Genomic DNA, 17,705 nt, shown 5'->3' with positions numbered 1-17,705 from the left:
TCACCACATTTGCTTATGCACCCGCTTTGTCTTCAGTGATTGTGCCGGGAAGGTGTGCATCATGGAATGCCAATTTAATAGAACAACGTGTTCTTGCATTGAGTAAGTACTTGAGTGGAGGTCCAATGTCCATCTGCTGCCTTAATACTAAACCTATAACTATATGCACGTAGATCTATTTCCCCACCATCCTATATAAATATATTTACATATGTACATGAAGAAGGCCATTCTTAAAAACATTTGGACGTAATCAAGGTTTCCACAAGGATGCATGATCAACTGAATGTTTTCATTATTCATTCACGACTAGCTGATACATTGAGAACCTTCTCTTTGGAAACAGAAATCCTGATTCATCAAGTAACATCCAGCGTGATTCTTGGGGAGTTATTGAACTTATTGTGTATTTCTGCCTAATTATAGTGTTCCTAAGGTTAAAAGACACTTTTCCCCAAATAGTAGGTCTTTCCTAAATCGTTCTGAATAGCCGGGCACCCTTAGAAGGTAGTTTCTCATAGTCATCTGCTTGAGGGAAGGAGCTACCCGTTGACTCTACCTTCGCAGATCTCTTCACACTTCCTGGTGGACAGGGCCATGCTGATGGGGACGTGAAAAGGGGCACTGGGAAGCGTATGAAGTGGGAAGGGCGCCACCACCGGATGACTGCTGAGGTGTCCTCATCAAATACATTGTAGCAAGATCTTCAGTGTCACTTTCCTTTCTTTTCTGTCCTGATGGGGGAGGGGGAGCACGACTTTTTAATTCATGCCACAAAGTCCTACCCAGCTGCAGGCATAGCTACAGCAGTTGACCACCCCGCTCCTGGTAGAGGAGCCCAGGATGCACCTCACGCCTTCTGAAAGTCTAAGTGATGCTCGTCCACACACCAAAAGAGTGCCATTTATTTAGGAAACTTGCCTTGAGAGGGAATCTCAAAAAAACGGATCTTTTTCTCATCCAATAGCCCAGGAGCATCAAAAAGACACATGTGGGGCTCCGGGAAGAAAAGGTCACACAGGCGCACGAATTACCCTTCTGGGTGGTTTCTAAGTCAAGTTGGCTTATTAAAGGCTCTGCGAAATCTGGCAGTACAAAGGAAGCCTCTTTCAGTTTGTCTCCAACCTAAAGAAATTCTCGAAAAGCCTTTTGTGTTCTTCCAAACTTCTATCAACAGCCCTATAGGAGTTGTTTATTAATCCCCAACTTGTGAAATGTTGATATAAAAATGATCTTTCCAACATACAAATCTTTCATGAGGTGAATGTACCGGAAGGTCCTTTCAAACACAACTACGTCAGTGCTGTTGTTAGTGGTCATCACGTTGGTTTCGACTCATCGCAGCGCTGTGTACAACAGGAGTGAACGCTGCCCAATCCTGAACCAGCCTTACCATCTGTCTACCTTTGACCTGCTGTGGCAGCCACTGTCTCACATCAGATCACTGAGGGTCCACCCCTTTTTCGCTGTCCCTCTACTTTCCCAAATATGATGTTATTCTTCAAGGATGGTCCCTCTTGATAACATGTTCAAAGTACTTGAGACAAAGTTTGGCCATCCTGGCTCCAAGGAATATTCTGGCTATCCTTCTGCCAAGACAAGATGGCTCGTTCTTCTGGCACGCCGTGATGTACTCAGTATCTTTGCCGATGTGCTCATTCAAAGACGTCATTCCCATCGTATTCATCACCCACCTTTCACGTGCCGTCCAGAGAGGTGCAAACACCAGGGCTTGGTAAAACACAGCTTCTTGCTCCTGGTGACGTCTTTGCTTTCTAAGACTGTAGAGGTCTTTTGCAGCAGATTGCCCAGTGCAGTGCATCGTTTGATTTCTTGACTGCTGCTTCCGAAGGCATTGATTGTGGATCCAAAGGCAAAATGAAATCCTTGACATTTCTCATGATGTTGCTTTGCGGTCCAGCTGTCAGAATACATATTCTCTTTCTATTGAGGTGGACTTCATACTGAAGACTACGGTGTTTGATTTTCCTTAGCAAGTGCTTTAAATCTTCTTCACTTTTAGTAAGCAAGACTGTGTCACCTGCATCATGAAGGCCATTAATGAAGCTTCATCCAGTTCTCATGACATATTCTTCTTCATCTAGTCCAGCTTCTTGGATGATTTGCTGGCATTCACATCGAATAAGTACACTGGAAGGATATGAAGAGTCTCCAAAAAGTTCATGGAACAATTGCATTGAAAGATAATGGGGTTTTTTTATTTGTTTATCTTTGGCCTTCACGTTGGCATGTAGATTTCAGTAATAGTCCTATTAACTGGTCCCACAGGTGTGTGGGTATGATCCTATCACTTCAAGAGAGATCTTGACATGTGCTTTTTGACAATGAATGTAACACCATTTCCCTTCTATGTATGATTCCTGGCATTGTAACCATATAATTATCCAATTCAAAATGGCAATGTCGACCCTATTTCAGCTCATTAAAATACAGGACCTTGATCTTTATGTATTCCATTTCATTTTCTTACAACTTCCAAATTTCCTAGATTCGCCCTTTATACATTCCATGTTCCAAATATTAATGGATATTAATAGTTGTTTCTCATCCATTTGAGTCATGCTATATCTGCAAAGGAAGGTTCTGAAAGATTGCCTCCATCTGGGTCATGAAGATCAAATCCACTTTGAAGAGGTAACGCTTCCCCCGTTGTAGTGTGAGGGTCTTCCAACGTAAGGGACTCATCCTCCAGCCCCATATCAGACAGCGTTCTACTGCTAGTCACAAGGGTTTCACTCCTATGTTTGTTTTTCATCGATGACCAGGTACTTCTTCCAAGTCTGTCTTTGCCTAGAACCTTCAATAAATATCTCCACCATCAGTGATCAACAAGATGGATCGACACAGTAGCTGCAACAATGCGCTCAAACATAAGAGCAATTGTGAGGATGGAGCAGGACCAGACCGTGTTTCATTCTGTTGTGCACAGGGTTGCTCTGAATCTGAACTGGCTCGATGGCTCCTACTAACAACGACAAGTAAATTGATCTGATGGAAACAGCATTGGAAGATACAACCAAAAAGAAGAAGTAGTAACATTTGTAGTGAAACCTAGGATTGAACATTCAAGACAGTATGCTAGCAATGAAAATAATTTTTGGTTGGGGGGTCACCACAACATGAGCTGTATTAAAGGGTCGTGGCATTAGGAAGGTTGAGAACCACTGGTATTGCTGGCGCAACGAGGAGAAGAGGGCAGGGAGGTCAGCAGGGCCAGATGATGAAGAGGAAAGATGGGTATCCTGCGTTTTAGCTTTAAGTTATGTGTAAAGCAGAAACCCCATCTTTGGAAAGAGTAGAGAATGTTGTAAACAAAAGACACTGATTCTGGCTTAACTTAAAAAAAAAAAGATTTATTCAAAGGCTGTTGATTGGTGGATCATATATCAATATAGTCTTCAAAATGTCACATATAAAGATTTGTCAAAGGCAAAGTGCATGGATATTTTAGAGAATTAATTTCCCAACTTCAACCTCCCAGTGAACTCTTCTAAAACTGAGAATGTGCCTTTACGCACAATGATTCAAGGCATATCTTTCGCTCACCCCAGGTCTTACAGTGCTCTAAAGCAAAAAAAAAATACAAAATACATTTTAATCCCAGTATACCGACGTTCATGACTTTACAAAAAAAGCATCCGGCCGAATCAAAATTCTTACGAACTACAAAATGATAGCAGCAACTCAAAAGATTAGACAGGCATGTGGGGGTCAGCGAGTTCATGAAAAGGAGGGTGAGAATGATTGCCCAACTCAAAGGTCATCATCAAGGTCACTGAGCTGTACATGTGGAAACTGTTAATCGGTGTATGTTTGGCTGCATGTACTCTACAAAAGAAGACGTCATCAAAACTCAAAGAAATTGAAAGATAAGATTATTCTGGAACCATGTCGAGTTCCAGAGACGAGCAAGTGGCTTGAAATGTGCTTGTCAGAGTGAACGTTAGAAAGAGGAGCTAGAAGATTGACCATTAGCTACCCATAAAAAGATTGGCTGAACCCTGTCGTCCCCTGAACTAAGATCAATTGGTATCTGGTCACAAGACAACCTCTGGCCTCCACCCACCTGCAGCCAGTCCTTCCCAGATGCAAATTTAGAAAACCTGGGCAGGAAAGAAAAGATTAGCAGTTTGGGATGAAAGAAAAGCCAATGGCAGAAATGATTTTGAGCAGGAATTTCTTTATGTGCGTGTTTACTTCCAAAAGAAAGAAGACCTTAAAATCAAAGTAAAATAATAAAATCTGTTACAGGTTTGTTTGTTTGTTTGTTTGTTTGTTTCTCTTGAGCAAGCATAAAAATTGGCCTCTGTTGGAGCTTTCTGACTTTAGAACAGCCAAATCAGGGGAGGTCATGGGGTTGACTCTTATGTATTGTCGTAATAGACCTCCTGGGATCCGGAACAGGGTCCAGGAAATGGGAGTTCACAATTCCAATTCATAAAATCAGAAAGGCTTTCAGCATAAAGGATCAAGCACACATTAAAAAAGAGAGAGAGAGCCTATTATTATTTGCATATTGTTGGTAATAAAACAAAATAAATGTATAATCACTTCATTGAAACTGCCACAGAGAAATACCCTTAGAGCTTTTCAGAGAGTTAAGACCAATTAAGACAATCCAAACTCACTGCTGTTGAGTGAAGGTCCACTCAGAGTGACCCTTTATGATAGGGTAGAGCTGTGTCCCTTTGGGTTTCCACGATTAACTCTTTACAGGTGTTGAGAGCTCCGTCTTTCTACTTTATGCCTGGTGGTTTCAAACTGCCGAACTTGCAGTTAGCAGCGCACTACATAATAACCACTACACCACCAGGGGTCCTGATAATTAAAACACTGCGTGGAAAGTAGGCCTGTTTTATACATATGAGGTTTCCTTGATATTATATTTCATTTGTATGCAACTTGTGGCTTTACCAAGTGACTTTCCAAGTCTATGGGGGATCTTTATCCATTGTTTCATTACTAAATTCTAGCCGCTGTGCACTGAAAGCATGTTGCACAGAGGTGCCAAGTGAGAAGCAGCTAAACTGTTGCCGAACCCTTGGCTCTGCTTTCGTTTTCCACAGTCATCCTGTGCGTGTTCTGAGTCCCGTGGGCTTTCTGCCCTTGGGTTTCCCCACGCTAGAGGCTGACAGCTGAAGTATTTAAGATGGTCCCCAGCGTCCTCCAAGATGAATTTCACATATGCCCCATCCCTATACTTTAAATCAGACCGTCTGAGTTAAGTGAAAATCTACCCGCAGCGATGCAGGAACAGAAGAATTGAACTTGATTTTATGTAAATGGCCACACACACACCAGCTCCTCCAAAGCTCTAATTTGCAAAATCTTATTGAGTTCTGTTACAATGAAGTTCTGGAACAAAACCTCTGAAATGAGGCAGGAGACGTGTTCCTCATCACGATTGAATGTGGCCCCGTGAAAGTATGTCATTAGAAGTCAGCAGGGATGTGACCAAGACAACAGGGCTCTGATGGATTTTCCAACAAAAAGCCCCAAGGGTTAGAAAACAGAGCCACTGGGTGGCCTGACCATTCATCTTCTGTGGCTGCCTGTACTGTCCCACCTCTGGGGATTTACTGGAAGCCACGCATGTATTTCTTTCTCCATGACTTGCTGCTCCCTGGTGTGTTTGCCATGTGGTTCTCTTGCAGGAGGACGGACGCTATGAAGGCCCAACTTTGGCTCATGCTGTGGAGCTGTTTGGAGGCAGACGATGGAGTACTCGAAACCCCAGCCCTGGGACATCAGCCAAGAGCACTGAGAAGCCCAACATGCAGAGAAACAACACGCTGGGCATAAGCGCCACCAAGAAAAAGAAGAAAATTCTCATGAGGGTAGAGTATTCCGTGCTTATTATGCGTGAGACTCCAGAGAGAGCTGTGGCAGTCTGCTCCTGTAAGGGTTCACAGCCTTAGAAGCACTGTGGGGAAGTTCGAGTCTGTCCGGCAGGGTTGTTCTGAGTGAGAATGATCAATGGCAGTGGATTTGGGGGGTTGGGTTTGTTTGGTCTGAGTGTGCTTAAGCCACTCTCGGTCATTTGGGTTAGAGAACAAGACTGGGTGTGAAACAAATGACATGTAAGAGCTTACCAAGTATTTCCTTGGTGTTGGGCCCAGTGCTAGGAACAGAATCAACTCAAGGCAAAAGGGGGACCCATCAAGATGTGCAGACATGGAAACAAATACAGCGAGATCTAAATGGGAGTCAGGGTTGAATCTGTCTACGAAGCAAATGGGAGCAGTGAGAAGGAACAGAAAAGAGTTAGAGGCAGGCAGGGAAGCCTTCACTGGGAAGTTGATTGATGTGTCTCAAAGGATGTATCGGAGTTTACGAGGCGAGCAAGACTCGGGTAGCATCCCCAGCAGAAGAGATAGCATGGAGGCATGAACAGTTTGACTGTTCAGGGACATGGGCATGGTTCAAGGTGGTGGAAGAATGGGCCCTGTTGTGGGCAAGGAAGACTAGTGAAAAGGTCAAGGGGACCCAATTACGCTTCAGCTAACCCCAAGGTCGTCACCTCCCAGTCACCAGCCACTGTTCAGGAGACGATGAGGCCATCCACTACTGTCATGATGTACACCCTCAGCCACCTTTATACAGCATCCTAATGAATCTGAATCCACTCCCTGGTGATGGGTTTGGGAGTGGGCCAATTGCTCTATAGAGAAAGCAACTTACAATGTATATATGACCACATTAGCCCAAATAAAGTGATGTGGTTTTGCTTCGTGGTTACCTAGAAAGCGTCTCATCCTTTGCCGATGGGAAGTTGTTAATGATGAGCTGAGCTTTTCCCGTTCACAATCCAGTCGGGACACAGAGGTTCTGTCCCTCCCGGCTCTGCCTCCCTCTGCTGAGGATTACGATCTTACAGTGAAGAACGAGGGGGACACTGTAACATGAGACACGTCATCAGACTTCATGTAGGCCTCTCCTGGTTTCACCGTGGGGGTGAGGGTAATGTTGACTGTGAGTCGGGCTGGAAGTTCAGATGGACTTCAACTTGGGCAGTGATGGAGAGACAGGAACAATGAGCACTTTCTGTTTTCAGGGTGAGAGTGGAGAAGCAACCGACGACGAGATGGTGGCCCGAAAGGCCAAAACGTACAAAGAGTGTCGAAGTCGGAGTGGTTCTGACCCTCAAGAGATTAACGAACAAGAGGAATCCGGTAAAACAGCATTTTCACTTCTGAGATCCGGGTTTTTATTTGTTTGGGGGTTTTTTTTGGGGGGGGGGTTTACTTTTGGGGTGGGGAGCCTGCATTTGGTTTTAAATTACGATTTAAGTATTGTGGTCACTTGTAACAAAACTCATTCATCTTATTGAGTGTACAAGGGGCCTTTAGAAAACTGGAAAAGTGGAATGAGAAGATCACAGAATTTTCCCCTGCACTCTTTGAAGCCGCCTGTTGTAAACTCTTTATTGCCTTGACCTGGGTGTGAAATACAAGAGGTGTTTTTGGTAAGCCTCGCGTCCTTGGCAGAGGGTTCTCCTTGTCGAACTTGTTCCTGCTGAAGAGGGAGGTGCTCTGCACAGATTTTATGAATTAGATCAGGGACTCTCCACTTTGTCTGGATATCAGCACTTGTCAAAAGAGATAACTGAATAATCTTTGAGCTTTAAACTTTCTAAACCAAAGCTACTCCTTGAAGTCTTCTTGAAGCAAAACATAGTTTATCTTATTAGGAAAGTCCGTTCACATCTGCTTTTGAGAGACCAAATTGACCATTACAACTCCACAGGCTGGCTGGGAAGTTTAGGATCGTGGCGGTAGAATCACTGGAAGAGGTAGCGCAACTTGAAGCACGCGGTCAACGTCACTGACTTGTATATGTGGAAATTGGAGGGAAAAGTGCTGTATCTTTGGCTATGTTTATTTTCATAAAGTTGTTTAATTTTTTCATGTATCTGCCTATACCTGGTCACACTCCAGACCAATTGAATCAGAGTCTTAGTGGCTGCAACCTAGAAATCTCTATCTATTTTTAAGTGGGTAACCAGGTGGCGAACCCACCTGATTAGTCCATTAATCAAGATATCTTGATGCCTGTTGTATTGGAATTGGCTGCAAAGGTTGGTTGCTTAGATATTTAAAGGCGTCTTTTGTTTTTCACCTGATTACTGAAGGAAAAGATAATGAGTCATTGCCTTCCTTTCACCCTCACAGAGGCAAATGCCATCACCAGCCCTCCTCACCCTCTCCCATCCAGAAGAGCCCACTCTTTGACCACAGCTGGGCCTCCGAACTTGGCTGCCGGGACATCATCTCCCATCAGGCCAGTGTCCTCCCCTGTGCTGTCTTCTTCAAACAAGAGCCCGTCCAGGTGGGGCCTTAACATGATAAAAACAGAGGAACCCTCCCATCATGTGCAAGGGCGAGTTCTGTTGTTGTCAATGGAAAGACCGCTCTAAACTTAGTGTATAATTAAATTCACATTTCAGGAACATTCAAATGCCCTAACTTGATACTCCTACTTTCTCCTACAAGGTGCCCTGGTGGTGCAGTAGGCTAATATTGGACTGCTAACTGCAAGGTCAGCAGTTCAAATCATCAGTGGCTTTTGGGAGCAGATCACCAGGCCTTTCTTCCACTTTGCTGCTGGGTCGATTTAAACTGCTGGCCTTTCTGTTAGCAGCCAAGTGCTTACCTCCTGTGACCTCAGGGCTCTTTTTAATCTCACTGAGAGGTCAGCACTCCACACGCATCAGCAGCTCCAAGGGAGAAAGATGTGGCATTATGCTTAAAAGCTCCATGAGTCCGTTCTACTCGGCCCTATAGGTTTGCTATGAGTTAGAATCGACAATTGTCCATTGGTAGAAATTCGAGTGATGAAGCCACTTTATCTGACCTTTTTCCTCTTCCTGACCTCCACACCAACATGTGTCTATGAAGAGCTCTAAACCTATCGTTTTGAATGGAGGTGACCTCCAAATGTCAACACAAAATATTGTTCCACAAATGAGCACTGTGAACAGAATTGAGGGCAAACTGGGCATTCATGACCATATTCTCTGTGCTTTCTTGTGTGCTTGAAACATTTCCCAAAACATTAAAGACAAAAACAGGAATAAAAGGAAAGAGCCTGTCCGCTGATGTAACTAATAACCTTGGTCAAAGTGTCCTTGCTACTACTCTGTCAGTGAAGCAGTGTGGAAAAGAAGAACTGTTGTGGAACAGCTAGACCGACGTTTTGACTGATATTTTTATACTGAGTAGATATAGACTTGGCAGGTACAAAATATAATCCTAGGCAGAGTTGGCTGCTTTCCACTCTTAATATTTTTCTGACTCACATTTTCCATTAATATTAAAAAGCCCTTCCTTGTTTTCATCCACGAACTGCTTGAGGCAGGAAAAGAAAAGACAGATTGATACACTCAAGACTTTCTTCCCAAAGGTGTTTCTATAATTGTGAATACAGAAAGGAACATGCAGTATTTTCTGTAGGTTATGACTGTACACTTTGGAACTCTTCCACCCCCTCCCCACCCCCCATGACTCTTCTCTTAAGCTATTGAGGGAGGAGGGTTCCTCCCATTGGCTTGTGATTTCAAAGACAGCTTCTGATGAATGGAAGAATATTCATCTCATTTTGTGCCCTTACTAAACAGGCTGCACATATGAAAAGGTATCACCATACACATTTCTATCTCTTCTGACACGATTGGGTTTCATTTTGAGAGAAGTGGAAGAGAGCCCGGAAATAACTTCTCATCCATCTGTTTTGCTTCTCTTGCATATCAAAGAAGGAGGCTTGGGGCACAATGGCAAACACAGCCCCGGGCCTTGCCCACTAAAGCCACGTCTTTGTTGCAGTGCTTGGAGCAGCAGCAGCTGGCACGGGCGAGTCAAAGGTGGAATGCAGGGCTTCCAGAGCTTCATGGTTTCAGACAGTAACATGAGTTTTGTTGAATTCGTTGAGCTGTTCAAATCCTTCAGGTACGACCTGCTTTCTCCTTACTCTTGCTCAGCCCCCACATTGCAGCAACGTACTAATTGCGAGCTGTTTGCCTGTCCTCGCACAGTGTGAGAAGCCGGAAGGACCTGAAGGATCTCTTTGACATCTACTCCGTGCCCTGCACCCGACTGGGCTCCGAGTCAGCCCCACTCTACACCAACCTTACTATCGAAGAACACACCAGCAGCCTCCAGCCGGACCTAGGTTTGTTTGACATCCTAGAATGTTTCCTGTATGTGTTCAGGCTTCCTTAACACCCCCAGGTGTTTGCTTTGAGGGCGTCCTGTCTAAAACTTAGGTTCACAGGTGTCCCCAGGTAGTGTAAATGGTTAGTGCACGACGACCTCCGGACAGGCTGACCATTTCAACCACCCACACAGCACGCTCCAGAAGACACTCCCGGCCGTCTGCTGCCGGAGGGCTCAGCCTTGAAACCCCTGGGGAGCAGTCCTGCTCTGCACACCAGGGGTCACCCTGCGTCCCAGTCAAGGCCATGGCAACTCACAACAACGGCTTCGATGAGTGAGGCCGCTCCCTGCGTACCAACTGCCATGCACTTCCGCCAACCAGGGAATGCAGGAACAATAAAGCTCAGCACTCCATTCGTGTCCACCCTCAGCCTGCGCCACATGGGATGCCGCGGCCCAGAGCATGGCACAGCACTTAGAGAACCCTTTCAGGATATCGTATGTTGACATGGGAGTGGGTTGCTCTTGACATTTAGGGCAAAAAAAAAAAAAAGTATCATGAGTGGGCCTGATATTTAAGTATCTAAGGATCCAAGATATTTAGCCAATTGTACCCTTTAGCCATTATGATGGCCCAAAGTCCTTTCTGGCCCACTTCCACATATCACAAGGTGGGTGGCAGGTCCTAGTTGGGAACCTCTTCTCTGCCTCCAAGCAGGTGGGCCGCACTCCCCAAAGCGAACTTTCAGACTTTGTGACAAGGAGATAATTGAATGACCTCTGTGGAACACTCCCGCCTAAAATTGCACGACAGTTTCCCTAACATAGAAACCAGAGTGTCCACTTACGTGATCTCACTCACCATCACCATCACCCCTCTGCAACCACTGCAACCACCTGTGTGTGGGGGGGGGTTGCTTTTGGTTTTTTATTGTTAATGTTTCCACCACCCCTGTAATTTCTCTCTTCTCGATGGAAGATATAAAAACCAAAATATCAACCATCTTTCTTTCAGTTGCTTCTCATGTATTTAAAACACCCTGCTGTCTTTAAGCTCAACACAGGAACCCTTATTAAACCTGTCAGGAAATGTGCATAACCACGAATGTGTCCAACGATTACATTTTAAAGTTCGGAAAAGAAGGGAAACCTGTAATTTGTATGTTTTTACAAACATAAAAATGTAGTAATTACTCTCAAAAATCCAAGTCCACATTCAGCCCCAAGTCCCCAGTAGAATCTACCATTAGTTCTAGCTTCTGAGCTGTTTGGGGCAAACATGGTGGATTGTACTGTGGAGCACAGTCCCCACAAACACGATTGTTCACTTTTTTCAAGATCATTTTAGTGGGAGCTATTCCAGCCCTTGGAACAATCCACACATCCATTGGATCAAGCCTCTTCGTACATAGGTTGCTTACTGTTTGCTTTAAAGACCTATCTATTGGTGGCATAGTGGTTATGCACTCGACTGCTCACCACAAGGTCCGCAGTTGGAAACCACCAGCCCCTTCATGGGAGAAAGGTGGGGTTCTCTACTCTCCTAAAGAGTTATAGTCTCCAAGTCCCCCGGGGACGTTCACTCCTGTCCTAGAGTGTCGCTGTGAGTTGAGCATCCACTCAATGGCAGTGAGTTTTCTATTATTTGGCTGCGAGGTAACTCTATTCCCACCTACCTGCAAGCTCATGAGATTTCAAGATCATAAACCTAGTTCTGTATTAATGTATTCCATTTATTCATTGGGTTGTTCTTTATCCCTTCAACGAAGTGAAGCCAGAAATAAAGCACCGAGTCGGATGGCTTGTTTAGTCAGATGAGTCTAGTCTCTCCAGTTTAGTCATTCCACAACGCCACAATGTCTAACATGAGCTGTCTGAAGATGCTGCCTCTCCTGTGATAGCCCATATTCTGTGGGTGCTTCTGTTTCAGATTTGCTGACCAGGAATGTCTCGGATTTGGGGTTGTTTATTAAGAGTAAACAGCAGCTCTCAGACAACCAGAGGCAGATCTCTGATGCCATCGCGGCGGCCAGTATTGTGACAAACGGCACTGGGGTCGAGAGCACGTCCCTGGGCATCTTCGGAATTGGTATACTCCAGCTCAATGACTTCCTGGTGAACTGCCAAGGCGAACACTACACGTACGACGAAATCCTCGGCATCATTCAGGTCTGTGCGCAACTGGGGAGTGCGGCATCATTCAGGTCTGTGCGCAACTGGGGAGTGCGTGTGCGGACAATTCAGGTCTGCGCATCTGGGGAGTGCGTGTGCGGACAATGCCTCGTAGCACTCTAGCAATGTCCTACTAAACATTTACTCTGCCCATTCCAGAGCTTTCCAGCCTGGTCAGAAATACAGGTGGCTTTTGGTTTGTTGGATGGGTGATTACTGTTGAAATACCAAATGTATAAATGTCTTTATGTACCTTAACATGACCACAGGGCGTCTCTGACTCACAACTGCGATAAGGAATCTGCACATGCGTCCTTCCTATGGTTCCAGCCTAAGGGACACACAAAAAATCAAAGTCTAGTTTTCAACTTCATAGATCAACCAGTTAGGAATCGGTGGCTAAGCTGCCCAGCGAGCGGATTGGATCCTTGAAAGTACTGGGGCCTGCCAACAGAACAAGCAAATCGGTTTGGGGGAGGTCTGCCTGGCCAGAATGCTCCTTAGAGGCAAGAATGGCACGACTTCGACTCCCATCCTTTGGGCCTGTCATCGAGAGACACGAGTCCCGGGAGAAGGACAACAGGCTTGATAAAGCAGTCGTGGGCCGTGAGGAAGAGGACGACCTTGGGCAGGATGCAGTGACACGGGGTTGTGTCAGGGGCTCAAGCAGAAGAAAAATGTAGAGGATGCGCAGGGCTGGGCGGGGTTTCCTTTCACTGAGGCGGCAGGGACTCCACAGTACTGAGCATCGAGAATGCCAAAGTGTAAGGCTTCCGCCTTCCTCTCGCACGCACATTCACGTTCGACCAGCCCCCGCCCACGTGCTCGGCCTGGGTGATGTCAGGCAGTTGTCCCTACTCTCCCATCCTCAGCTGGAAAAGCCGAGACCCTTTGCTTTGTGTACAGCGGCCTTCATCTTTTCTCAGCACCTCTTTTTTTCTCCCCTAAACTGAGTATGGTCAGTGTAATAAACTCACACAGAATAAATGGGTTTACACTACATTTTACTACTACATGACTAACTTCATTCAAATATTTGGTTTAGATGTTTCCTGATGAAAACAGAACAGTTTAAAAAATGATACGGCAGTTTATTTTCCCCCTCTCCGTTTCCTTTTATCCAAATAACTCTCCCCATCCCCACCCCCACCCCCTTTTTCTTTCTATCTTTTGCAGAAGTTCGAGCCTAGTGTCAATATGTGTCACCAGGGCCTAATGTCATTTGAGGGATTTGCAAGGTAATTTGTTGACTCTTCTGCCTGTTGTTTTAGAGTGGGCTTTTTTCCATGCAGTCTGACCAACAACTGTGTCCTGTAGGTTCCTCATGGATAAAGATAACTTTGCCTCGAAAAACGATGAGTCGCAGGAGAACAGGAGAGACCTGCAGTTACCCCTCTCCTTCTACTACATTGAATCTTCGCACAATACCTACCTCACAGGCCATCAGCTCAAAGGCGAATCCTCGGTCGAACTCTACAGCCAGGTACTGAGAACCCCACTGGGAATATGGTCTTCATTAAGCCTTTCTATTTCCACAACCTCCAGAGCCACAGAAACTGGACCCCAGATTCCTTGGAAGAGCTGGCAGAATGAACTATTATTATTTTCGTGAGAGGAGACGTGTGGGAAAACGGCTAATGCGTAATTCTTTTCTTTTTCTTCAGTATCTATACTTAACTTTCCTTCTAGGCTTGCGTGTATTTGGACGTGCACGCACACACTTGTTTGAGAATCATAACCTTCAATGCTTAGTCTGACCTGCCCTACTAAAATTAGATTTTCCCATGGGAAAATTATCTAATTGTTCCATAAACACAAAATAAATCAATATATTATAGGAAAGCATAGTAGAAAATACAGCTTTCTATGGCGTTATTCTTAAAGATAGGAAGGGGCTCCAAAATATTTATTGAACAGCTCCATGATCTTTCCATTCTATTTCCTCACAAACTTTCAGAAGCCCTCTCATTATTGATTTTGCCATTCTACTTGTTAGATCATTGATCAGTCGATCCTTTCGGTAATCAACTTGGAAGAAGAACTGTTCAGACTGTAGGCACTGTCTCTACACCTGGTTGATTTATGGGAAAGTTCCTGGCATGTTCTTTCACACAGTAGGCTCTCGAATAGAACACGGCTTCCTTTGCCGCTCTGTCTGTTGTCTGAAACCTCCGCCTTGGTGATGCCTGTGGTCCTCACTCCTATGAGGAGGACTTGGCAGAACAACTGGGACTCCGCTGAGGGGATAGATGTATGTGTGTGTCAGCTTGCGTTTGAAATTATAATTGTTTTGTTTATATACATAGCAAGGATTTGTTTTTCAGATTAGTTCAGATTATTCCTCACAGCATTAAATAGTCAGTATGGAATTTATATATTGTAAAATATATGTAGTTTAGCCTCTATATTCTGTGTGACCTTTTTTTTTTCTTTTTAAACAGTTTCATTGGCACATAATCAATTGGCACATACAATTCAGTAGTTCAATCCCAGCAAGAAAAGTTGTGCAATGATTACCGCAGTCAATCTTGCACCGTTCTTTGTATGAAGATGGGCCCTGGAGGTGGTGGTTTTAAGAAAGGAGCCTGTCAAGAGGCTCAGCTTCTAACGTCGAGATGAGCAAACAACAGCAGGAAGGGCCCCAGACTCTTCCTCACTTCAGCCCAACTATTACTTAGTTGTATGTTTTACAAATTAGCCTTCTATTTTCACAGAAGTCCAAGATTAAAAGAACTTGAAGTCCCTATTTCTAGGAGAAATAAGTAGAATAGTTAGTTAGTTATCCAGTTACCTAGGTATTCATCTGTTTATTTACATATGTGTGTGTTTCTTTTAGAAAAATAAGCCAAGACCTAGCTTTCATCCCTACTTCACTTCCCCATTTGACTCCCAAGGATTTTTTTTTTTAATCTTTAGCATTATACCCCAACTAGAGATCACCAAAAGACACAAGAAACTACAACTTGACTCACAGGTGTGATTAAACCCAGCATGAGAGGAGCTGATGCCAGGGGCTTAAGTGGAGAGCAAATGTTTGAGAATGATGAGGGCAACGAATGTACAAATGGGCTTTACACAATTGATGTATGTATGGATTGGGATAAGCGTTGTATGAGCCCCCAATAAAATGATTTTAAAAAAACTGAACAGCATGGATTAAACCCTTTTACTCATTTCATACCCCTTTCCTTTGGCGGCCCTAATAACCCTGGTGATGAAACAGTTAAGAGGTCCGCCGCTAACAGAAAGTCTGGCACTTCAAGCCTCCCCACAGCCCTGAGGGAGGGAAGCCCTGGAAATCTGCTCTATGAACCTGACCGCCTAAGCAACCTCATGAGCAGTTCTCCGCCCCCTCTAAGGTCTCTGTGAGTCAGGGTCAGCTCAATGGCCCATGTACATCAACTACTTGCTGGGGAAGGTGAGAGTAAGCCCTGTCCTTCTCATCGGGTGACTCCAGCCCTGACTTTCCTTCTCTGGCCACAGATGGAGGTCAATGCCTTTAGTCCTTCTCACTGAGAAGCCACCCGGTCTGTCACCAGTTGGTGAATATTCTTCCCCGCCAGGCAGCATCACCCAGAGATGAAGCTGCTGCCAAATCCCACAGCAACGTTCAGCCAAGACAGTACCACTAGCTATTATCGCTGCTGAAAAGAGCTAATAGCGATGGGATGGCAGGAGCGATGCTGTGTAAGGAGCCCTGGTGGCATAGTGGGTACGAGTTAGGCTGCTAACCACAAAGTCAGTGGTTTGAAACCACCAGTTGTTCCTCAGAAGAAAGAGGAGGTTTTCTACTCCCGTAAAGAGTTAATGGCTCAGAAACCTATAGGAGCCACTCGATTCTGTCCTACAGGGTCGCTGTGAGCCAGAAATGACTCTATGGCAGTGAACTGTTTTGTTGGTTTTGTTTTTTGTTTTGTAATGCTGTGCAACGTGGAGAACCTAGCAAGTCTCTAACAAAAAATAGAGAGAGATTAAAATAAGAAGTGTCCCACCCACTGAGTTTTGTGCAGTAACTCTAGTCTTGGATTGCTGTCACTGGAAATAGTCATGATGGCTCAGTGACTCAGCTCATTTGCTCACAGTTAGAGTAGCCTCTTGGTTTGTGTTACTCTTCCACCATGTGGCTGTCTTTTGAAAGAATCTACCCTTCAGGTCATGGAGAGGAAGTGGTTGCTGTAAGCGATTGTTACCGAGCTGCAGCCCACGCTCATGGCAGGACCTCCGCTTCTAGCTCCAGACCCAAGACAGTTGGGTAGTGTTTCCTGGAACAGTTGACTGAAAAAGTTAGGAGATAATGTAACAAAGCAGAGGAGCAAGTGTGCTGTGGAGCATGCTTGAGTTCTGCCAGGGGTATGGAGACGAGAGCTATGGATCCTTTACCTTCCCTGGTCTGGATGCTGCTCGGGACAAATCCCTGTTGGCGCCTTGTACTCTTTCATGTCACACATTTCTAACAAAGGTTTTAGCTGATAGCACAACTTGGAATCTAAATGGAGGGGATTTTATCCTGACTGACAATATGAATGTGCAGTCATTTCACTAAGGATCAGTAGTCTTATAGTCTCTGGGCTGTGACCTCATGTATTAGTCTAGGTACTTTAGAGAAAAAAATCCACAGCAACTCATGTATAAGAGAGTTTTATGTAAAGAAAGTGTGCATCACGAAAACATCCCAACCCAATGCTGCCCAAGCCCACAAGTCCAACATTAACCCATTAACCCAACACCAGTCCACAAAGTCCTCCACCTCACAAAACAGAGGCAATGATGCCGACTGCAGGAGGAAAGCTGAGTCAGTGAACGAATAAGCATCTCAGCACTAGCAGGGGTTTCCACATGGCTGCTCCAGCACCCAGGGCTGCATCGGGATAGGTCCATGTGGCTTCTCCTTGGGGATGTCTTGTAGGAAGTCAATCTTGCAAGCTGAAGCAGGGAACTGCTAAGGCAGCTGCACCCTGGTGCGACCATCACAAAGCAAGAGACCTGAGAGCTAGAAAGGTGAGGCTCACCCCCCCATTTATCCCTCCGCCTTTCAACCAGCCCCACATGTGATTATCAGCCAGGCTGGCACAATTAACTAACTCACATCAGTACCTTTGACATATACTGATATCTGCCTAGGTAAAGCACTAGTGCCCGTGTCTCGCTGTCTAATTTCGAGATGTGTCATGAATGGGTCCCCAGAGGGACCCAAATGGCTGGGGAAATGGCCATAGGTGTTTGCTGGCAAATGTTACCTTCCAACCATATTCAGCTTTAGTGAATATTCTTTTTGCACCTTAATCTGTTCTCACCTTCCCTGCCTCTTATTAATTCTTGCCTTTGGCCCAAGTGCACTATTTAGTTTAAATCTCCTGTTCT

The 17,705-nt window shown here is 45.0% G+C and overlaps 1 protein-coding gene across 1 annotated transcript in view; it reads left to right on the top strand.

The window, feature by feature from the left end:
- Positions 1-17,705, top strand: part of PLCE1 (phospholipase C epsilon 1) — a 333,692-nt gene that overhangs the window by 248,027 nt on the left and 67,960 nt on the right. The window contains exons 9-16 of the mRNA XM_004701341.2: positions 5,676-5,858; positions 7,076-7,193; positions 8,193-8,349; positions 9,843-9,965; positions 10,052-10,188; positions 12,103-12,341; positions 13,521-13,582; positions 13,662-13,827. Of these exons, the coding sequence (XP_004701398.1) occupies positions 5,676-5,858; positions 7,076-7,193; positions 8,193-8,349; positions 9,843-9,965; positions 10,052-10,188; positions 12,103-12,341; positions 13,521-13,582; positions 13,662-13,827 (1,185 nt within the window). The remainder of the gene's footprint in view (positions 1-5,675; positions 5,859-7,075; positions 7,194-8,192; positions 8,350-9,842; positions 9,966-10,051; positions 10,189-12,102; positions 12,342-13,520; positions 13,583-13,661; positions 13,828-17,705) is intronic.

The sequence above is a fragment of the Echinops telfairi genome, unplaced genomic scaffold (assembly GCF_000313985.2).
Source record: "Echinops telfairi isolate 266 unplaced genomic scaffold, ASM31398v2 ScPeMD7_70;HRSCAF=299, whole genome shotgun sequence".
Classification (NCBI taxonomy): domain Eukaryota; kingdom Metazoa; phylum Chordata; class Mammalia; order Afrosoricida; family Tenrecidae; genus Echinops; species Echinops telfairi.
Note: the sequence above shows the minus strand (reverse complement) of the source record. Positions and strands in the feature narration are given on the sequence as shown.